The sequence below is a fragment of the Nipponia nippon genome, unplaced genomic scaffold, assembly GCF_047370975.1.
Source record: "Nipponia nippon isolate SJK-2023a ecotype South Korea unplaced genomic scaffold, ASM4737097v1 scaffold_23, whole genome shotgun sequence".
NCBI classification, from domain to species: domain Eukaryota; kingdom Metazoa; phylum Chordata; class Aves; order Pelecaniformes; family Threskiornithidae; genus Nipponia; species Nipponia nippon.
The window spans coordinates 4,269,673-4,287,654 of NW_028262340.1; the positions used below are offsets into that span (position 1 = coordinate 4,269,673).

A 17,982-nucleotide genomic window follows, 5' to 3' on the forward strand; every position below is an offset into this window, starting at 1 on the left:
AGACAGGTTCGCACTCGGAAATACGAAATTGCTGTGTGGTTTGAGCCAGAGGTGATCTGCCCCGTGAAGGGGCGAACTAAGCCCCTCCAGTCTCACTTATCGCAGAGCGTTTAGACTAACATAATTTAAAAGACGCTAGAACATAGCTTAAAAAAAAGTTTTAATCAAACATACACAAAGTTGAAATGACCTATTTTGAATGTGGTTTTGTTGGTTTTTTTTCCCCACAAACATGGAGCACGGAGATGGGATAATTACGGCTGTGATGAAAAAGGGAGACCCTGTCTTGCCTCAGCGAGCCTCTCGTTCTGGTTTTGTGCCCGTCCCTCTGTGCTGCCAGCTGTGAGACCCCTCCTTGGCTGCTCTCTGGCCATGTCCTGCTGGTCCTTGGGCTGGAGGCACAAAAGCAGGAGTGGAATTCCCCAAAAGCGGCACAACGGGCTGTGGCCCGAGCGCACCCGCCGTCCCCAGCACTGGGGAAGGGGTGGTGGGACTGGGGGTCCCTGCTGGCGGTGGGCTGAGGCCGGGGGGGTGAAAACTGAAGCCACCCCAGCCCAGCAGCCATGCAGCGCCTGAAGCGAGGCCTTCGGGATTTGTTGCCTTATTGTCAGCGCCAAGTTTCCTCATCTCGGTGCTGCCGATACCGGGGCTCCTGGCCCGCTGGTGTGGCGGGCTCGCCCTGCGTGGCCAGAGCAGGGCAGCGAGGCTGGGGCAGGGGCTGGAGCACAAGGCTGGGGAGGAGCGGCTGGGGGAGCTGGGGGGGCTCAGCCTGGAGAGGAGGAGGCTGAGGGGAGCCCTCATCGCTCTCTGCAACTGCCTGAAAGGAGGCTGGAGCCGGGGGGGGTCGGTCTCTTCTCCCCAGGAACAAGCGATGGGATGAGGGGAAACGGCCTCAAGCTGCGCCAGGGCAGGTTTGGGTTGGATATCAGGGAAAACTTCTTCACGGAAAGGGCTGTCAGGCCCTGGCCCAGGCTGCCCAGGGCAGGGGCTGAGTCCCCATCCCTGGGGGTATTTAAAAGCCGGGGAGATGCGGTGCTGAGGGCCGTGGTTCAGTGGCGGCCCGGGCCGTGCCGGGTCAGCGGCTGGACTCGATGATCCCGAAGGTCTTTTCCAACCCCCCCGGTTCCAGGATGCCGTGCCGGGCGCGGGGGACGCCCCCGCGGGGCCGGGCGGGCGGGCGGAGCGGAGCGGAGCGGCGGGGCCGGGCTCGGCGCTGCCCCCGGCGGCCCCTCCCGGCAGCGCAGCCGCCGCGCCCCGCCCCGCCCGGCCCGCGCAGGCCGCCGCCGCCGCCGCCGCCATGGCCGCGCTGCACGCCAAGGCCGGCGGCCCCCCGCAGATCCCCGACACCCGCCGGGAGCTGGCCGAGCTGGTGAAGCGCAAGCAGGAGCTGGCGGTGAGCGGCGGGCGGCGGCGGCGGGGCCGGCGGGCGGCGGGGCCTACCTAGGCCGCGGGCGGCGGCGGGGCCGGGCGGGCGGCGGGGCCTGGGCCGCGGGGCGGGCGCGGGGCCGGGCCCGCTCCATGCGCTGCGCTGTGCCCGGCAGGAGACGCTGGCCAACCTGGAGCGGCAGATCTACGCCTTCGAGGGCAGCTACCTGGAGGACACGCAGATGTACGGGAACATCATCCGCGGCTGGGACCGCTACCTCACCAACCAGAAGTGAGTCCCGGCGGCCCTGCCCGCCCCGCCCGCCCCCGCCGGGCCCCCGCCGGGCCCCCGCGACCTTGGCTCTCTCTGTTTCAGGAACTCCAACAGCAAAAACGACCGGAGGAACCGCAAGTTCAAGGAGGCTGAGCGGCTCTTCAGCAAGTCCTCGGTCACCTCGGCAGCGGTGAGTGCCGGGCTGGGCTCCGGTGGAGCTGAGCAGACCTCCCTGTTCCCCGTCCCCGTCCCTGTCCCCATCCCCGTCCCTGTCCCCATCCCTTGGTGCTTCTCGGTGCAGCTGGTCGCGTGGTGATTGCCTGGGCTGCTGCAGGACCAGTTTTCCATTTAAGCTCCTGTACTTGCCCTGTCTCCCCTGACCCGAGCATCTTCATCCCAGCCTCTTTCAGAAACCCCTTTCCTAATGCCCAGAGAGGTGAGAGGGAGCTGCAGCCAAGAACCACCCGTGCCACACGCTTGTCATTGCCATCCCTGTCTTTATCTTTTTGCTCCTAACCCCCGTCTGCTGTCCCGTGCTGGTGCTAGGTCATAAGCTCTTTCAAGCAGAAGCCTGATGTGTCTTTCTCTGTGACGTGATCTCTGTGTTTTTGAACATTTGAAAAGTGGTGAGTCAATTACTGCTTTCATTAACATCCCTTTCGCTTTTCTAGGCGGTCAGTGCATTAGCTGGAGTTCAGGACCAGCTCATTGAGAAGCGTAAGTCACTTTTTCCTTTCTCTCAGAATTGGGAAGGAATTACACTGCTCCCCACCATTCAGCTCTGCCTCCAGTTGTCTGGATCCGCGCTGTGCTCGCTGCTCCCCCGCAGCGCTCCCCGTCCAGGGACCTGCGGCTGCTCCTCTTAGGCCGGCTCCTGAGTGCTCCCAGCACAACCACTAGCTACAAACGTCAGCAAAGTGGCCCTGTGAGAAACAGAAGGAAAGTTGAGCTTCCTTTCTTGAGTAAACTTTTATGCTCGGCAAGGGTTTATTGTGCATAAAACTTATTTAAATGGATTTGGTGCTTTTTGGAGAAAGAGGTTAGAAGAGCCGAAACAACGCATTTCTGTTTGTGTGTCTGTCTGTCAGCTGCAAGTGACGTGGGGAGGAGCCACTTAACGTTCAGGATTTTTAAAAATGTTTTTGTAATCAGTACCAAATTGGATGCAATTCTAGTGTGCTTCGGTTGCTGAGGAGGTAGCTTGCTGTCCTTCAGAAATATTTTTCAGGTTCTCTTACGTACCTGCCGGTGCCATACGGCTCAGCGTCTCTGCTTCCCCATGCAGTGTTGCTGGGGGTTGCTTCTTCCGTGCAGGGCTTTGCCAGGGCAGCCTGGGGTGTGAGCTGCGGGGAGGTGACCATTGTGCTCGTCCTTCTCCTGCTCTAGGGGAGCCAGGCAGCGGCACAGAAAGTGACACTTCTCCAGACTTCCACAATCAGGAGAATGAGCCCAACCAGGAGGATGCTGAAGAGCTGGATGGGTCTGTGCAGGGGGTGAAACCCCAGAAAGCTGCTTCCTCTACTTCTTCTGGGAGCCACCACAGCAGCCACAAAAAACGGAAGAACAAAAATCGACACAGGTTAGTGGTACCAGCAGCCTTCTTGTCATGCCTTCTGAATGGTTAGCTGTTGCTGGATCTACTTTGTTATGTGAAAGGAACTAGGAACTTGTTAGAATAATGAGCAGCTCAGGTCGTTTGTTTTGGTGATTTCGCTGGTTTTTAGTTGTGTGCATCCTGCAGCGTTCATCAGGACCTCGTTGTATCAAGGAGGGGAAAGCATGCTGAGGAGGTTAAACAAGCAGTCAGCACAGGGTGCTCACTCCAGCTCTGGTACAGCTGTGCTTCTGACCTGGCCTTTTCGGCTCTTCTCTCTGTCCAGGAGAATAAAGCTGTCTTCCTTCCAGTAGAGGAAGATTGCAGTCCTGGCCTCCTGTGCTCGCTTCTTGGTTTCTGCAGAACCAAGTGAGATGATAGGAATGTCAGTACTTTCTTTGGAAAAGAAGGATGAAAAAGCAAACTGGAATGTTTTTGGGGTTGTGGACACCCTTCCCTAAGATTTCCACTCCAAGCCCTTTCAGTTTTCAGTGTCCCAAACGGAGTCTCTTGATTATAGCACTGAAGAGTTGCTTTATCACATTAACCTCAAAATGTTTGTTATTAAACTGACCCGAAATTCATGTGAAACAAAAGCTTTTCTGAACTCTTTGGGGTTGAATTTAGATGACCACTTCTGCCCCTTAAGGTATGCCCCTAAGGCGTGATGCAGCGTGGCGGGCTCATGGCTCAGAAATCTGCAATAAACTCCCTGCCTTACAGTGCTGCTCTGCGTGGGCAAACGTCACCCGCTGCTTAGCCATGGCTCGGTGCCCCTCAGCAGAGCTAGCCCAAGGATTTCTGCAGAGTATGACAGTGCGCTGTGGAGTCACACCCTAAGGGGAAAAAAAATACGTGGAAACCCATGCTTTTGGAAAGAGGAGACACTGCAGAACTTCGCCTCTCTGGAAATGATTGCTGGAACTGGTACCTAAAGATTATTAGAAGTAAAAGAGCTTTTAAAAATCAAGTGTTCTTGCAAACTTTGAGCTTGTTGGTTGTGTCTATGGATGGGCTTTCCTCTTTGAGGGACTTTCCCATACAATTACAAGAGAGATATGTTTTAAAGAAAAGTGGTAAAAATTTACAAAGATTGCTGGGGGAAGGTTGGTTTGGGAGATGCGGAGGTAGGTACAGTACTTGAAAAACGCTTAACTGCTTTTTCTCCTTCATTAGGTTTTGAGTCATTGGTGTGTCTTTGATTCCTAGATCAAAACTTTCTTCCTACAGCAGTCTTAATTGGGCAAACATCCTAAAATAGTGGCTGTCCCTTTGGTTTCTCGTGAGCTGGGAATCCAAAGCAGTTCAAAACTCTTTTTTTTTTGCCTGTAGGCAATTGGAAAGAAGTTCAGGAATAACCCAAGAAACTACGTCTGTAAACGAGTTCAGAGAAACAGTCTGTAAAACTGAAGTACAGCTTAAGAAAACTGCTCTTTCAAACAAATTATAAAATATTCTCCTAGGCACTTACATGGACAGCAAACCAATCCGCTGCAGACGCAGTGGGGTGCAATACAAATGCTGTAAATAATATAAATTCTTTTGAACCCGAACTTTAGTGACAGGAGTTAGGAAGAAACTGCCCTACTGGCAGGTTGTGTTGCTTTGGGGTTTCTTCTGCGTTCCTTCCACTGAAGCAGCTGGTGCTGGCTACTGCCGGGGACAGAATGTTGGACGTGAGGAGCCCTGGTCTGATCTGGTATGGCAATTCTTATCATCCTAAGAGATACGTCAGACACATCGACGTTACGGAAAGGCTTTTGCATTTAGTAACTGACTGTTTTGTAATGCTTAGCATGGCCAGGTAGATAATTAAAAGAAGATAATTAAGTTTGTCTGTAATAAAAACAGTTAAAATCGTGAATGCCGTTACTGATTACCCCCTACATTTTGGCAGAAAAGACCAAACAATTTTCAAGTATTTCTAGGATAAAAAAAGCAAACAACAAAACAGTCCCAGTCTACTGAAGGTATAGCTAAGTGCTTTAAACTGCATTGCAGCCCAGAGTGCTCTTTAGGAAGAGGCCTGTGTCTCTGTTTCTTGAGTGTCGTGGAAGGAAAAAAGAAAAAAAAAGGCAAGAAAAAGAAATATTGGCGTTTCTTTTTGTTCAGAAGCTCTTCCATTTGCCAGCATACGCTTGAGTTCTGTTCGCCTGTTGCTGAAGAACTGGGAGGTGTTGGGAACAGGCACCCCGAAGGTGCCCTGACTCCGCTGGATTTTCTACTTCGTGTGCCACCGAGGGCAGTGTGGGAAGTTCGATTCAGACTGGGCAGAACTGGTGTGAATAGGCAGTTTCACTTCCAACAGTGAAAAACAGGGAATCAGGTGGAAGTTAGTGTCTTTATTGAAGTCGTCCTCCGTTCCCTCTGAGACCGCAGGAAGGCCAAGTTGATTATCTTCTGTGTGCTCAGCAATTTTCACGGCTAAAAAAGTATTTCGGGAGAAAATTCAGTGCCGAAAAGCTACTGAGTTACAGCTGATTGATGATGAGTCCTTTCCAGCCAACACAGTCGTCGGCTTTGGGGCAGAACTGGTTCCAGAGGCGGTGCTGTGCTGTCTGTGCGAATGCGGAGAGGAGGGGTGGGAATGGCACCAAACTGCAGTTAGCTTCGGCCGATTGACCCTCTTCCCTTCCTAGCTCGCTAAAGGAAGCGAGTGCGAGAGGCTGTGTGTATGGGGGTGCGTTCGGAGAATAGTCGAATGCGACGTTGGCCACTCAGTGCTGCGTGGCCTCCACCTCTGCCTGAAGACGCTTTCTTTGCCGTAATAATCTCGACAAAGCCACTGCTTTCTGACCGCCCGCTCGTTTGTTTTTGCAAGCAAATCAGTTTTCCTCTCTGCCTGCGAGCTAGTGTGCGCTCTCACGGATCTGATGATAGCTTCCTTTTTCAGCACCTAGAATTCCCTCCATAAAACCACTCTGCCTCTGTTCTAACACCTCTTTTTTCCCAGAAATCCGATTGGGGAGGGGGACTCTGGATTGCCAAATCTGGAGTGCTTTTTGTGCCCAATTCTGGTTAAGATATCTTAAGAACTTTATGGCATTTGAGCACTGGCTTTATTATTTTTTAATTTTATTTTATTTTTTAGTAATCTCGCTAGGGTGGCTAATCAACTAATTTATTTAATTCATTAGTATATTAATTTCTATTGCTTTCTTCCTTTCAAATGCTGCCCCTCAGCCCGTCTGGCATGTTTGATTATGACTTTGAGTAAGTTTGACTTGAATTAGTACTTGTGCTGTGTTGTTAGTGTGTAGACACCAATGTGCCTTTTGAGACCTTTCTAACCCATAGTTTATCTGTTTAATTGTAGGTATGTATATTAGGTTAGGCTGGGAAGTTTTTTTTAAAAACAGAAAAGCGTGATGGAGGTAACATTTTATTTAATAACTTCAGCAAAATTAAATTAACTTCACTCTCCTTTACCTTTCTATTTCATTTTTAAATAGATAAACTTTTTAACTTAAAAACTTAGTTTAAAAACTGATTCTTCTGGCTTTGCTTCTTAAGGAGATTAGTGTAGACTTGGATATTTCCTTCTGGAAAAATGTAATGAACTCAGTATCTTTGACTCATTTAACCCCTGTCATCTTAAACTCCTATCTCTATTCCAAGTAAATAACCGTTACCACTATGTCTGAATAATTACCTGTGGCATAGTTACACATCTAACAAATTAACATAGAGCATGCGTATTTAACCTTATCTCTTTATGCTGCGTAACTTCCCTGTGATTTTAGTATGAATCTTTATTAACTCTTTTTTTGGAGTGGACGGAATATGCATTTTGGCAAATAAGAAAGAATCCACTCTCCGTCTCTTTGCTGCTCTCTTGTCCAGTAATATTGGGACAGTGATTTGGCTCAGCCGAATTGAGAATGTGGATTGAATTAACCAAATAGTCTTTGTTGTAGCCTGTGCCATATGCAGTAGCTGGTTCTTTGAACTCTAGTCTCGGTTTAATGTATTGAAATGGACGTTTCTCTTATCTTTCCAACCACAGGATTGATCTCAAGTTAAACAAAAAGCCAAGAGCCGTAAGTATCAGTGCTCTGTCGTTGTTTTCATTGCTCATCTCTAGACTTGAGTGGCTGACTGACTCCTAATCTTAAAAAGCCTCCCTCTGCTGTCATTTAAGATCTTATTTTCGTGGTTGAGGAATATCATGGTGTGAAATAAGCATTGTCTTGTGGATTTGACAGTAAATAAGCCCAGGTAGGCTTGTTATGAAGCTAGGTCACAGTTAAGTCCTATGCACTTTTTCTGAAAAAAGCTGTTTTGCGTCCTATTATCTTGTCATGATCTGGAACACTAAAAGCAGCTGGTTTGAGTTGATGCGTTCTTGAACTAAGGTTTTGAAGGGTCCTTTCTGTTGAATGTTTCGCTACAAGAAAAAACCTCTTTTTCTGTTTTGCCTGCAACTAATGGTATGTAGAAATGAGAGAAGACTGAGAATCCCAGCTCTGCAAGCAGAATTGAAGGTAGAAAGGTCTTAATGTGCCTGTCCTTTCCTTTCTCTGCAGGACTACTAGACTCATCAGTGCTGATGCTTCTGGGATTTAGGTCTACATGAATCCCCACTGAGAAAAATGCCAGTCGACTGAATGAGCACGATGGCAGCTCTCTGGCCAAGTGTCTGCAGATGGGAGTGGCTCACTCTAAAGAACTTAGATGGGGGGAGAAAATCTTGGACCATGTACTTTGCATCATTTTTAAATCACCTGAGTTGCAGGGAGACTAAGGTGTAGTAGTAGTAGTAGTCCTGAATTCCTGACTATTCTGTGCTTCCACCTCAGTCGGGAACTTCCTAAAATTGGCTGATCTTGCTGCTGCCGCCCCTGTCATCTGCAAACCCATGGAGAGGTATTTCTTTTTCCACTGGAACTGGGGTACGATTCAGTACGTCCCATCCATGTTGTAAGACTTAGATTACTTTTGTTGCTGATACCTAGCTTTGTAGTTTTGGTTTTGTTTTTTTGTTTTTTTTTTTGTTTGTTTGGTTGGTTTTTGTTGGTTTCATTTTTGTTTTTGTTTTTTTTTAAACCAAAATGTATAGTTAACAAATTGACTTTTGGTTTCTTTGTTTTAATCCATGTAGAGTGCAAGGTTCTTCATTTTGTGGAACAGCTCATTTTGATTCGTACTCAAGCAGAGAAGAAGGTGGTTAACCCTTTTCTTAACTTTAATTTTAAACACCATCCCCTAAAATTTATGCCGTGCTTTTAGAGGCAGGGAAGGCTGGAGCTGAAAGCCATCTTGCTCTTTGCTATCTTTGAGGTTGGGTGGATTCTCTTTTTAATACAAACTTCTGTCATTTGTACATAAACAATAAAAGTTACATGTTTGTCTCTCTTCTCATGTTTTGTTCGGTCCACAATTTGACTCCTAGCGCTTTTTATTCTCCATCTGCTTTATGAGGACTTTGCTGGAATTCTTCCACTTTTGCATAGTAGCTGTTCCTTGCCTCCTGACCATGAGGAGGTTTCCTTTGTGCTTTCTTTCCTCCGACAGACATAACATTGAGTGCTTGAAAGGATTGCCAGGCACTGTGTTCAGCTCATCCCGCGTCAAGGTAGGGCTTGGATGTCAGTCAGCTCTTGCTGATACTGGCGGAAGGCCCGCAGATAAGGGAGGAGCAGTCTGCATTGCCGCTGGAAGCGTACGCAGGGGGATGAGTGTTAGGTGCTTTTCAGGGTAGCCAGGCCGAGATACCAACGCCGATGTTGAAACAGGCTTTGCATTTCTCAAAGTGGTAAATTGCCTTTGTAACCAGCGCTGTAATGCATTTGTGTCTGCTTAAACATTGCTGATGGAGAGAGTGCCGTGGTTGTATCGCTGCCAGCCCCCCAGTACGTGTGCGTGCGCACTTGTTGGAGCCGAGGGTTCGTTCTGTTCTGCTACGCCTCTGCTTTCCTGGGGTCTTGGGGTCGTCTTCAGCTCCCTCCAGGCCACCCAGTCAGTGCAGAGCGGTACCGAAGCGCGAAGGCAAACGGATAGGAGCGAAGTTCTCCCTTCGTCTGGTGTCTGGTTCAGGGATCAAGGCAGCTCTGTGTTTGTTCGTGGTGGGAGCTGGCTTAGCCCGCAGCAAGCGAGCGGCTGGCACTCTGCTGTCAGGCTGCTTATCCGCAGGGAGTGTTGGGATGTAACGGCTTAATGGGAGAGCTGCAAAGCTGCCCTACTTTTTTGTGTTTGAAGTCACAGAGGTTAAATACAGGGGGGTGGAAGATCTAGGAAACAGCATAAACTCCTAAAAGGCTTTGCTTTTCCATAGTTCTGGAAAAAAGAAGTCTTAGCTGATGGTTTTTGATTACTTGGCCTTGATACAAAAGCAGCTTCTCTCCCACGACTGCTGCTGTTCCAACGCAAGGATTGCAAGACCGCCTGAACTTCAGAAGGTAAAAATCTTCGCTGCCCCTCTCTGACCTCGAGGAAAGCTGCTGTAGCTTTTTGGCCGGAACATTTACCTGCAGAGAAATAGCAAAGGGCTCGTGTAGCGTGGAGTCCTGTGTCTACAGGTGGTTTTTTTGTGGCAAAGTGTCAATCATCAGCTTCGCTTTCCCTGTGATATTCATTGGGGATGCTGTGGGGACATGGGGAAAAGGTGACCTTTCCGGCCGCCAGCAGTGTTTGTCACTAAAGGAAGGGGACAGCCTGTTCCGATGAGGAAGGTGCCCGATGGCAGCAGCTCTGGGGAGCCAGCGCGTTGATCAGGGCAGAAAGTTAAATGGCAAACGCTCGGTTCGCAGTTAAAGGAGCCCTGTTCTGCTGATATGCAGCTATTTATTCCCCCCAGGTCCTGCTGACCGGCAGCAGCCCTTTGGCTGCCACAAGACCGGTGAGATGAAGAGGCGGTGGGGCCCGGCGCGGTCTGCCCCAGCGAGGGAACAGCTCCTTGTCCCAGAACAAGAACTGGGGGCCGCGGCTCTGCAGCAGCAGCTTCCCTGCGGCGTTACCGTAAGGAGCGGGGAGGATGGTGTGCGGGGTCTCCGATCACTTTGGGAACATAAGCACTGTCACCTACAAGAGAATCGTGAGTTGGATGCTGGAGGCTGACTCTGGCAGTTTTGCCTAAAATGTCTGTTTTATTTCTGAAGACTTCTATTTTTCTTCCTAAACAGCACGAGTGAATAAAGGTCCCCAGGCTCGCCAGTGCCTGGCCTTGGACACGGGGGGGGTCAAGAGAGATGCACAGGCTGTTACCTGAATGATAATGAAAGCTAAAAGTAGTAGTTAAAAATAAATCACAAGTCCTTTGCTTGCAGAAGATGACTCCTGAGCAGAGCAAATGAGGGGTGGCAGAGCAGCAACTGTCCTTATGGCCACCAACGGTGGAGCAGGAGAACCACTAATCCCCTGCACAGCCTCGTCACCAAGCGGCTTAGGCAGGAGTTTATCGAGCCTGCGCAAGCAGCCGAGCAGCAGCCGAGCGCTGACACCAGGCAGGAGGGGCAGCAGCCGCCCCAGCCACGGCGGGGAGGGTCTGCGCGTGGTGCATCGCTGGGTAAGGGGCAGAGCCGGGGAGGGGAGCAAGTGTCCCCGCTGAGCACATGGCCTGGGCGCTGGCCCCGCAAATGCTCACCTTCCCTTTTGCTAGCCTGGCCCGCGGCGAGCCGGGCTGGGTGCCAGTATGCGGTGGTGCAGCATGCACCCCTCCGGTGCACAGAGCGCGGTGGGTGAGACAGTGGCGTGGGCACAGCACCTCTCCGTCTCCTGGTCTGCAGGGTCCCCATGGGCAGGCAGCGCGGCCCACTGGTGCCGAGGTGGAGGCAGCTCCTGTGGGCTGGGTGCTGGTGGCTCCTGTCGCTCTCCGGGACAACACTCCAGGCGCTGCGGTGGCTCTGGAGGCTGGCATGGGTCGGTACCGCAGGGCCCCTTCCCCAAGGCCCTTCATGCACTTGTGGCGGCTCCAACTGTGGCGTGTGTCCGGACCCAGGGGCTGGGGCATGGGGTGGGGGGTGTGCTGCCAGGGTGCCAGCTCTGTACCGGGGGGTGCCGGGGGCTGTGGTTTGGGGGGGGGTGGGCACCACCCCATCTGGCAGCATGACTGAGAGATCGGCTCTTGGCTCAAGGCACTGGATGGTTCTTGGGGACGTGGGGACGTTGTTCCGGGCTCTGTGGTCCCTGGGGCAGGTTTGAGCCCGCCGCTCTCACCATGCGGCCGCTGTCGTCTCCCCAGTACCTGCTGATCTGCTACAAGAGCTGCTGGGATGGCGCGTTCCAGGTCACCGAGGAGGTACCCCCCCCCCCCAACGTGCCCCCAGGCCGTGAGGGCTGTGGAGAGCTCCAACTCCCCCCCCCCCCCGCCCAGGACACGGCTGAGCCGGTGACATAGCCTGTTGGGTGGCCCTGCAGTGCCGTAGGTCTCCAGGGCATGGCACGGCGCAGGTCCCTGGTCAGGGTTGGTGCCGGGGACCACCCAGCTCGGCTGCCCATGTCCCTGCTGTCCATGATGGCTTTCAGCTCAGCACGGCGCTGCGGTTGAGGCTGGAAAGTGGCAGCAAGGGGAGTGAGGAGGAGGACGGGGGCTCCGCTTCTGCGCCGGAGCCGGGGCATGCCGGTGGGTCCCCAGCATGGCAGTGCGGGTGGGAAGGGGCATCCCTGGTGCAGAGGCCAGGCAGGGCAGGTGTCGTGGGGCACTGGCGGGAGCAGAGCTGTGGTGCCAGGGCAGTGGTGGAGCAGCAGTGGCGTGGCGACACCAGCGAGGCCGTGCTGGGGAGGCTGGAGGCGCTGGAGGCCGACGTTCGCTTCCTCTGCACCGAGCTGGGTGCTGAGAAGCTGCTGTGGAGCAGCCGGTTCCTGGAGCTGCTGCAGGAGCAGCAAGGCCTGCGCCAACGGGTGAGTCCCCCATGGGGCCCCCAGCCCCCTCGGTCCCCTCTGGTACCCCGGACCCTCACACCCTGCCCCAGCTGCAGGAACGCCCGTGGCGGTGGGACAGCGGCGACAGCCCTGAGCTGCCAGGGGAAGCAGAGGACCAAAGTGCCAGTGGGAGCGAGAGACAGAGCCCGGCAGGTAGCAGCTGGGGCCTTGGGGTGACGGGCAGCCAGTGGTCAGGGAGGGGGACGACCTGCCACCTGCAGCCAGACCTGGGACGGGGCAACATGCTGAGCTCGGCCAGCGAGCAGCATGGGGAACCCACCAGCTCCCACCTGGGCACTGGGCAGCACTGGTGGGCACTGGGCTGCCGTGGGCTGTACTTGGGAAGAGAGGGTGCTGGGGAAGGGTCGGGGTGCTGGCTGCCCGACCCCAGGGGAGGTGGCCCAGCCCTGGCTGGACCTCGCAGGAGGAAGCAACAGCAGCGGGGGGGCTCCACGGGGGCAGCTCCCGGCCCCAGGCCTGCACAGAGCAGCTCCCCAGGGTCTGCTGCCACCCCTGACCTGCCCCAGCACCAGGTCGTGGCCCCGTGCAGCTCCCAGTCCTCTGCACCAGTGACCAGTCACCGCCGGGAGCCCGGCAAAGTGCGGGCCACGGCTTCCCCTCTCACCTTTTTGCTTTGTTAAAGGACACCGGTGGATGGAGCCACCCTGGCAGCCGGCCCCGTGCCCAGGCAGCCTTCTGAGGCCCACAGCTCCGTGACAGGCAGAAAATGTAAGTGAAGGTGTAAGCGGGGTGTGGGCGAGACGGGAAGGAGCCGCATGTCCCTCCCTGCCCAGGCACCGCAGGACACAGGCCAGGACAGCGCAGTCCCGGTTGCATTCTCGTGTCCCTTTATGTGCCTCCATCCCTCAGTGCCAGCCAGGCCCTGCCCTGTCCTGCCCAGCCCTGCCCGTTCAGCAGAACTGCAGCTATTTCCCAGAAGCAAGAACCAGCCAGGAGGCAGATGAGGGCAGGCCGCTGCCTCCTGCGCTGCCCAGGGCAGGTCACAGCCACCCCCTGCCAGGGCCACCCCAGGAGCTGACTGCGCCCTGGGCAGGTTGTCTCCAGCAAGGAGCAGCTTCCTGATCCATTGCAACGTGTTGGGAGCTTCCAGAAGTGAGGAGTAAGGTCACTGCCAGCTCCCGGTCACCTTGCACAGGCTGGATGGATTGCAAAACCCAGTGCTGCCCCATTTCACTTCCTCGTTGGCCAGCTAAGTCCCCTCCATCAGCTGCTCCTCACACATGTTGCAACTCTTGGATGGCTCCTTGTGACAGCACTGGGGGGGAACCCACTCTCCTGGGGTGGCCAAGGGGCTGCCGCCCCAGGAGAATGGCTCAGCCAGGGATGCTGCGCCATGGGAGCACCAGCCGTGAGCAGAGCAGGCTCCGAGCTGCACCAACAGCACCTGAGGAAACCCACCTCTGCCCCGCGAAGTGCGGTGTTGGGTCAGCCCCCAGCCCAGCAAAGGGAGAGGAAGCGGCTGGGGGGGGCTGGAGGAGGGCGCTGAGCCTCCCACCCCGGGCAGGCAGATCCAGCACCACCACAGGCCCCCACGGGTGGCAGGATCAGGCTCAGGCTCCTGCATGAGGCGCAGGATTGAAGGGCCGCCCTGCACCCAAGCCCTGGTTGTGCCTCGGGGGCTACGTGCTGCTCCCCCCCGCCCTGGGCTGCCGGCGCTGCTCTGCTGTTGTAAAATACAGGCGGCCACTTTCCACTTGGGTGTGTTTGCTTGGTCTTTCCACTGCGCAGGCTGGGAGAGCTGTGCCACCACCGCACTGAAAAGACCCCGGTCCCGCAGCTCTTCAGGGACGGGGTGCCAAGCTGAGCTCTTGCTGCAGCAGAGAGGGGACGGGTCCCCACCCCGCGGCAGCCGAGCGGTGATTCAGTCAGGGAAGTGTGCACTGCGAACGTGAACCGCGCTGCTGAGGCGAGCGTGCGGCAGCAGCACTTCCCGCTCGGGAGATAATCCTGCCTTGTGAGAAGGCCATGCAAACCAGCCGCTCCTTGCCAAGAGATGGGCAAACCCTTTTCATTGCTGTTCCCACTGCTCAAAACATGTCTCGCCAGCCCTGTGTGCACAGCCCTTCCCTGCAGGCCCCGGCACTGCACTGTCTGCCACCAGCAGCTGCCTACACCCTCAGCAGTGGTGACCCCCTAAGTGTCTGGCTCTTAAGAACACCCAGCAAGTGCCAGGTAAAGTGGGAATGAAGCCACTCACTGGCACATGGCCTTTTGCAAAAGCTGCGGCTGCCCCTGAGCCACTACTACAAGAGAATCTGCCCTCTGCCATGGGCAGCACAAGGCTCCTGCTGTCACTGCCTGCACCATCACTTCTCCACCCAAAGGGCTGTCAGGCCCTGGTCCAGGCTGCCCAGGGCAGGGGCTGAGTCCCCATCCCTGGGGGTATTTAAAAGCCGGGGAGATGTGGTGCTTGGGGACATGGGTCAGTGGTGGCCTTGGCAGTGGCTGCGTTAGCAGTTAGACTTGATGATCTTAAAGGTCTTTTCCAACCTAAATGCTTCTATCATTCTATTCTATAATTCTATGACCTACAGGCACAGCTTGCTGGGAGCCCGGTAATGCCACCAAGCCCCAGCCTGCACATTAGGCAGGGAACAAACTGCGGAACCAGTCTGTGCCCACAACCCGCTCCCTGCTTCCCAGGCAGGGCAGATGCCCTGATCCACCACGCAGGCAGGCATCTTCCTCTTTCTCCTGCCTCCTCTCCAGCTGGTGCTCACTATGGGCTGCCATTTGCACTTGGGGTGAGTGCAAAGAGCCCCCCATGGCACACAACTGGGGGTCAGCCAGTGACCCTACTCCTCCCAGTCCTGCAGCCCTGAGAGCTGGCCTCCAGCACGAAGGCTTTTATGGGAATACTTTCATTCTGGTTTCGTTGCTGGCAAGATGCTTGTCTGATGCTGCTTGGGCTCTAACCCTGCAATGCTGTGGAACGGCTGCCATGACCCTGGGCCTGCTGCCATCCCCAGGATGGGGACACCTGGACACCATCGCCACAGCCCTGACGGCAGCCTCCGTGCCTGCCCCGGGGAGCTGGCCAGGTGCAGGGACTGAGGACAGGCTCCTACAGCGAGCAGGGATCCTTCCTCCCAACGTGCCCATGCAACAGCCCGCACCATCAGGGAACTGACGCAAAGCAAATAGCAGCAGCTTGACTCATCCTGCACCAACCTGGCTCCTGCACGGTGTTTGAGGTGGGACAGCCCCATGCTTCTTCAAAATACCAAAGTAAATCAGGTCCTGTGAACGAGCCACTCCTGCTGCAGCAAAACCCCAGCCCCAAACTGGCCATCCCCGCTCCTGCAGGAATCACCACAGCATCCACGCAGAGACACCTCCGGAGCACCGGCGGCCTCAGACAGCAGCTTACAGCGATGCGACAGGGTCCCGGCCCTGCTGCAGCCACGGCTCGGCTCTCCAGAGGCAATCCACAGGGCTGTGCTGGAAATCCCCTGCCAGCCCCGCTCTGCCAGCGGCTCAGCGACTCTGCCATGGCCAGGGTTCAGGAGGTGGAGGGGGAAATCAAGCAGCATTAGCTACGTTCACCAACATTTCCTCACCACCGGAGCAGCCCCCCGCGGGTGGGCAGCCCCCGCTGCAGCGCTCTCACCACGCCACCTCCGAGTGAGGCAATAGCTGCCTTGCCGGCTGCGGAAACCTTTCCCCTGGGCCAACAAGCCATGCAAATCCTCCTGACCTATTGCTCAACCAGACGCTGTATTAACTCCAAAACATTTGTGCAATGCGGGCCTTTGGGGGCGCGGGGGAGACACGCCAGGCCACAGAGCAGCTCAGGGCTGCTTCTTGTCCGTGGCTTGGCCAGGAGGGCTGAGCTGACTGCTGCCACCCCAATGGCTGCAGCAAGGGGTTTAGCTTTGCTCGGGCCAGTCTGCTCAAGGAGAAACTAAAACAGCAAGAAAGCACTTCTGCTGCTTCTCCTGCAACTCCCTGAGGGAAAACTTTCCACAGGCAAACCCCGGCCTTAGCAAGCCCAGGGGTATTCAGGGCCTAAACCCCAAGGCACCACAGAAGGCTGGTGACAGGCAAACTGAAAAATGCGTGGCTGGAGGGTGAGCAGTGCCGGGTGCCTGCACAGGAGCACCTGCACAGGAGCACCGCCATCCCCAGCACACCACCAGCCTCCCCGTCCCCACCTGCTTTCCTTCCCTCTGGCAGCACCCAGACCCCCTCCAGCTGCTGTACCTTTTTGTTCGCTTCGGTGCAACACGTGCTCCGAGCAGTTACTCGCTTCCTGCATTTCTTTCTTACAGCAAGGCTGTACCCCAAACTGCCTCTGAATCAGGCAGCGCAGAGCTGCTGCCGTGCTCGGGCCACCTCTTCCTCTTCCTGTCTGCAGGGAGAGAAACAGCCCTGCAGCCTCCGAGCTGGGCGAAAGCAGCGGTTTGACACTGAACCTGCTTCCTTGTAAGGTGGCCTGCCCCAGACGGGTGGCATGGCCACAGCCCCCACGTGACACCGCACACGCGTGTGCTTCCATTATGCAGCAGCCCTTTTCCCACGGTCCGTACAGGAGGCCTGGGTCAGATTCCTGCCTCTGGAAACGCCTTAAAATGTTCAGAGTTGAGCTAGCCACATCCTGGAAATCCCCCGATGGGAGGGAACCAGATGGGTTCAAATGAAAGTTCAGCGAGCAAGAAGGGCACAAGGCAGCTGGTGAGCAAGCCCCAGAGAGCAGGCTGGGGCCCCGCGGGCACCCCGTGCCTGATCCCCGCTGGGCTGGGAGCAGGGGGCTGCAGCCACCACCCAGGGCCCCGGGTCACCACCCGGCCCAGGGGAAGGAGAGGCAGGAATCCAGCAGCCTCTACCCTGAACTCTGCCACAGCGCTGCTTCCCATTTCTTGCTTCCCTCTTTTGAGTATTGATTTAACAAAACAAAACCCAAAGTCAAGATATTCTGCAGCACTGACTTCTGAAGGAGGGCTCTCCCCTGCCTGGCCGTCCTTTTGTTCTGCAGCAGATGATATTTATTACCTTTTCCATCTATTTCTAGCACAACTGGGAAGGCAAAGAGGAGACTGTTCTCCTCTACCCCCAAAACACACCATTGGACCCCTCATTCCTCTCTGCAAGCACCCCCACTCAGCCTCCTCCCTCTCACACCAAAGGAGTTTTTCCTACCCAGGCCCACCCTCCTTGGCTCCCTTGACCTTGCCTTGGGCTGCTGAGGATGCAGCCACAGCCACCCCCCGCCCCCCCGCCGAGAGCAGGCACCTGGCTCCAGCAGGGAACAGCGCAGGCGGCAAGGGAGAACGACTGGGCCACTGCTGGGGGGTGAAAGATGGCACGCTTGATTCGGAAGGAAAGAGCTAGCGATGGATGGGCTCACCAGGCTTGTTTTGCAGAGCTCACAGCCGTTCAGCCAGCTCCAGTCAGCCCCGCTGTCCAACGGCAACAGCCTTGGGTCATCTCAGCAGTTCTTCTCTTTCCCATGGGTGTGCCCTGACACTTCTCAGGACCCTTCTGCACCCCAGCTCAGCCTGGGAGCTCCCCCTTTCAAGGAGAATGGCAGCGATTCCTCACCCTGTCAGGGTGGGAAGAGCTGCTCGGAGAGGAGCCAGCCTCCTGCAGAGCTTGGCACGAGGCTTTGCCAACTGCACGAGGCCGACAGGACGAAGGCAGGGCAACCCCGCTGAACTTTCAGCAGGGTGCCTGCGTGTGACCCTCAACTCAGTAACCTGACAAGAAAATCTAACCTATTTTAGAAGGATAAAAAACGCAACGCGAACACACAGCAATCATGACAGGTCCTCCCCGCCGATGCGCCCCGAGGAAGCGGTAAGCCACAGGATGCGTCTTGAATATTCCACAGTAACAGCAGAGCGAGAGCCCGCCCGAGCGCGGCAGCCCG

The 17,982-nt window shown here is 55.2% G+C and overlaps 2 protein-coding genes across 26 annotated transcripts; both read left to right on the forward strand.

Moving 5' to 3' along the window:
- Positions 1 to 1,232: 1,232 nt before the first annotated feature.
- Positions 1,233 to 8,594, forward strand: MEAF6 (MYST/Esa1 associated factor 6). Of its 7 annotated transcripts, none has more exons than XR_015705436.1 (8): positions 1,233 to 1,393; positions 1,542 to 1,657; positions 1,742 to 1,829; positions 2,311 to 2,356; positions 3,026 to 3,218; positions 6,550 to 6,607; positions 7,240 to 7,273; positions 7,760 to 8,594. XR_015705436.1 is itself a non-coding variant. In XM_087760660.1 (8 exons), the coding sequence occupies exons 1-8, from the start codon at positions 1,298 to 1,300 to the stop codon at positions 7,766 to 7,768; spliced, it is 612 nt and encodes a 203-aa protein (XP_087616786.1). In that variant the 5' UTR covers positions 1,233 to 1,297; the 3' UTR covers positions 7,769 to 8,594. The 7 variants fall into 7 exon arrangements, 6 of the variants coding, with proteins under 6 accessions (XP_087616786.1, XP_087616788.1, XP_087616789.1 ...); XM_087760660.1 differs by lacking the exon at positions 6,550 to 6,607 and adding an exon at positions 6,417 to 6,446; XM_087760662.1 differs by lacking the exon at positions 6,550 to 6,607.
- Positions 4,123 to 13,806, forward strand: LOC148055376 (uncharacterized). Of its 19 annotated transcripts, none has more exons than XM_087760651.1 (8): positions 8,739 to 10,266; positions 10,499 to 10,737; positions 10,958 to 11,090; positions 11,306 to 11,469; positions 11,589 to 12,071; positions 12,143 to 12,245; positions 12,736 to 12,821; positions 12,963 to 13,806. In XM_087760651.1, the coding sequence occupies exons 2-7, from the start codon at positions 10,522 to 10,524 to the stop codon at positions 12,807 to 12,809; spliced, it is 1,173 nt and encodes a 390-aa protein (XP_087616777.1). In that variant the 5' UTR covers positions 8,739 to 10,266; positions 10,499 to 10,521; the 3' UTR covers positions 12,810 to 12,821; positions 12,963 to 13,806. The 19 variants fall into 19 exon arrangements, 18 of the variants coding, with proteins under 18 accessions (XP_087616767.1, XP_087616777.1, XP_087616782.1 ...); XM_087760656.1 differs by having other exon boundaries at positions 11,589 to 11,793; positions 11,900 to 12,071; positions 12,736 to 13,806; XM_087760653.1 differs by lacking the exon at positions 12,143 to 12,245 and having other exon boundaries at positions 11,589 to 11,793; positions 11,900 to 12,071.
- The last annotated feature ends 4,176 nt before the right edge of the window (positions 13,807 to 17,982 follow it).

What these genes read in the sequence shown, in the direction of transcription:
- MEAF6 (XM_087760659.1), top strand. Translation starts at nt 1,298, where the DNA reads ATGGCCGCGCTGCACGCCAAGGCCGGCGGCCCCCCGCAGATCCCCGAC. An exon ending in AGCGCAAGCAGGAGCTGGCG is followed by an intron (nt 1,394 to 1,541) that starts GTGAGCGGCGGG and finishes TGTGCCCGGCAG; the next exon opens with GAGACGCTGGCCAACCTGGA. An exon ending in CGCTACCTCACCAACCAGAA is followed by an intron (nt 1,658 to 1,741) that starts GTGAGTCCCGGC and finishes TCTCTGTTTCAG; the next exon opens with GAACTCCAACAGCAAAAACG.
- LOC148055376 (XM_087760641.1), top strand. Translation starts at nt 10,522, where the DNA reads ATGAGGGGTGGCAGAGCAGCAACTGTCCTTATGGCCACCAACGGTGGA. An exon ending in TGCGCGTGGTGCATCGCTGG is followed by an intron (nt 10,738 to 10,957) that starts GTAAGGGGCAGA and finishes CCTGGTCTGCAG; the next exon opens with GGTCCCCATGGGCAGGCAGC. An exon ending in GGCTCTGGAGGCTGGCATGG is followed by an intron (nt 11,091 to 11,305) that starts GTCGGTACCGCA and finishes TCTTGGCTCAAG; the next exon opens with GCACTGGATGGTTCTTGGGG.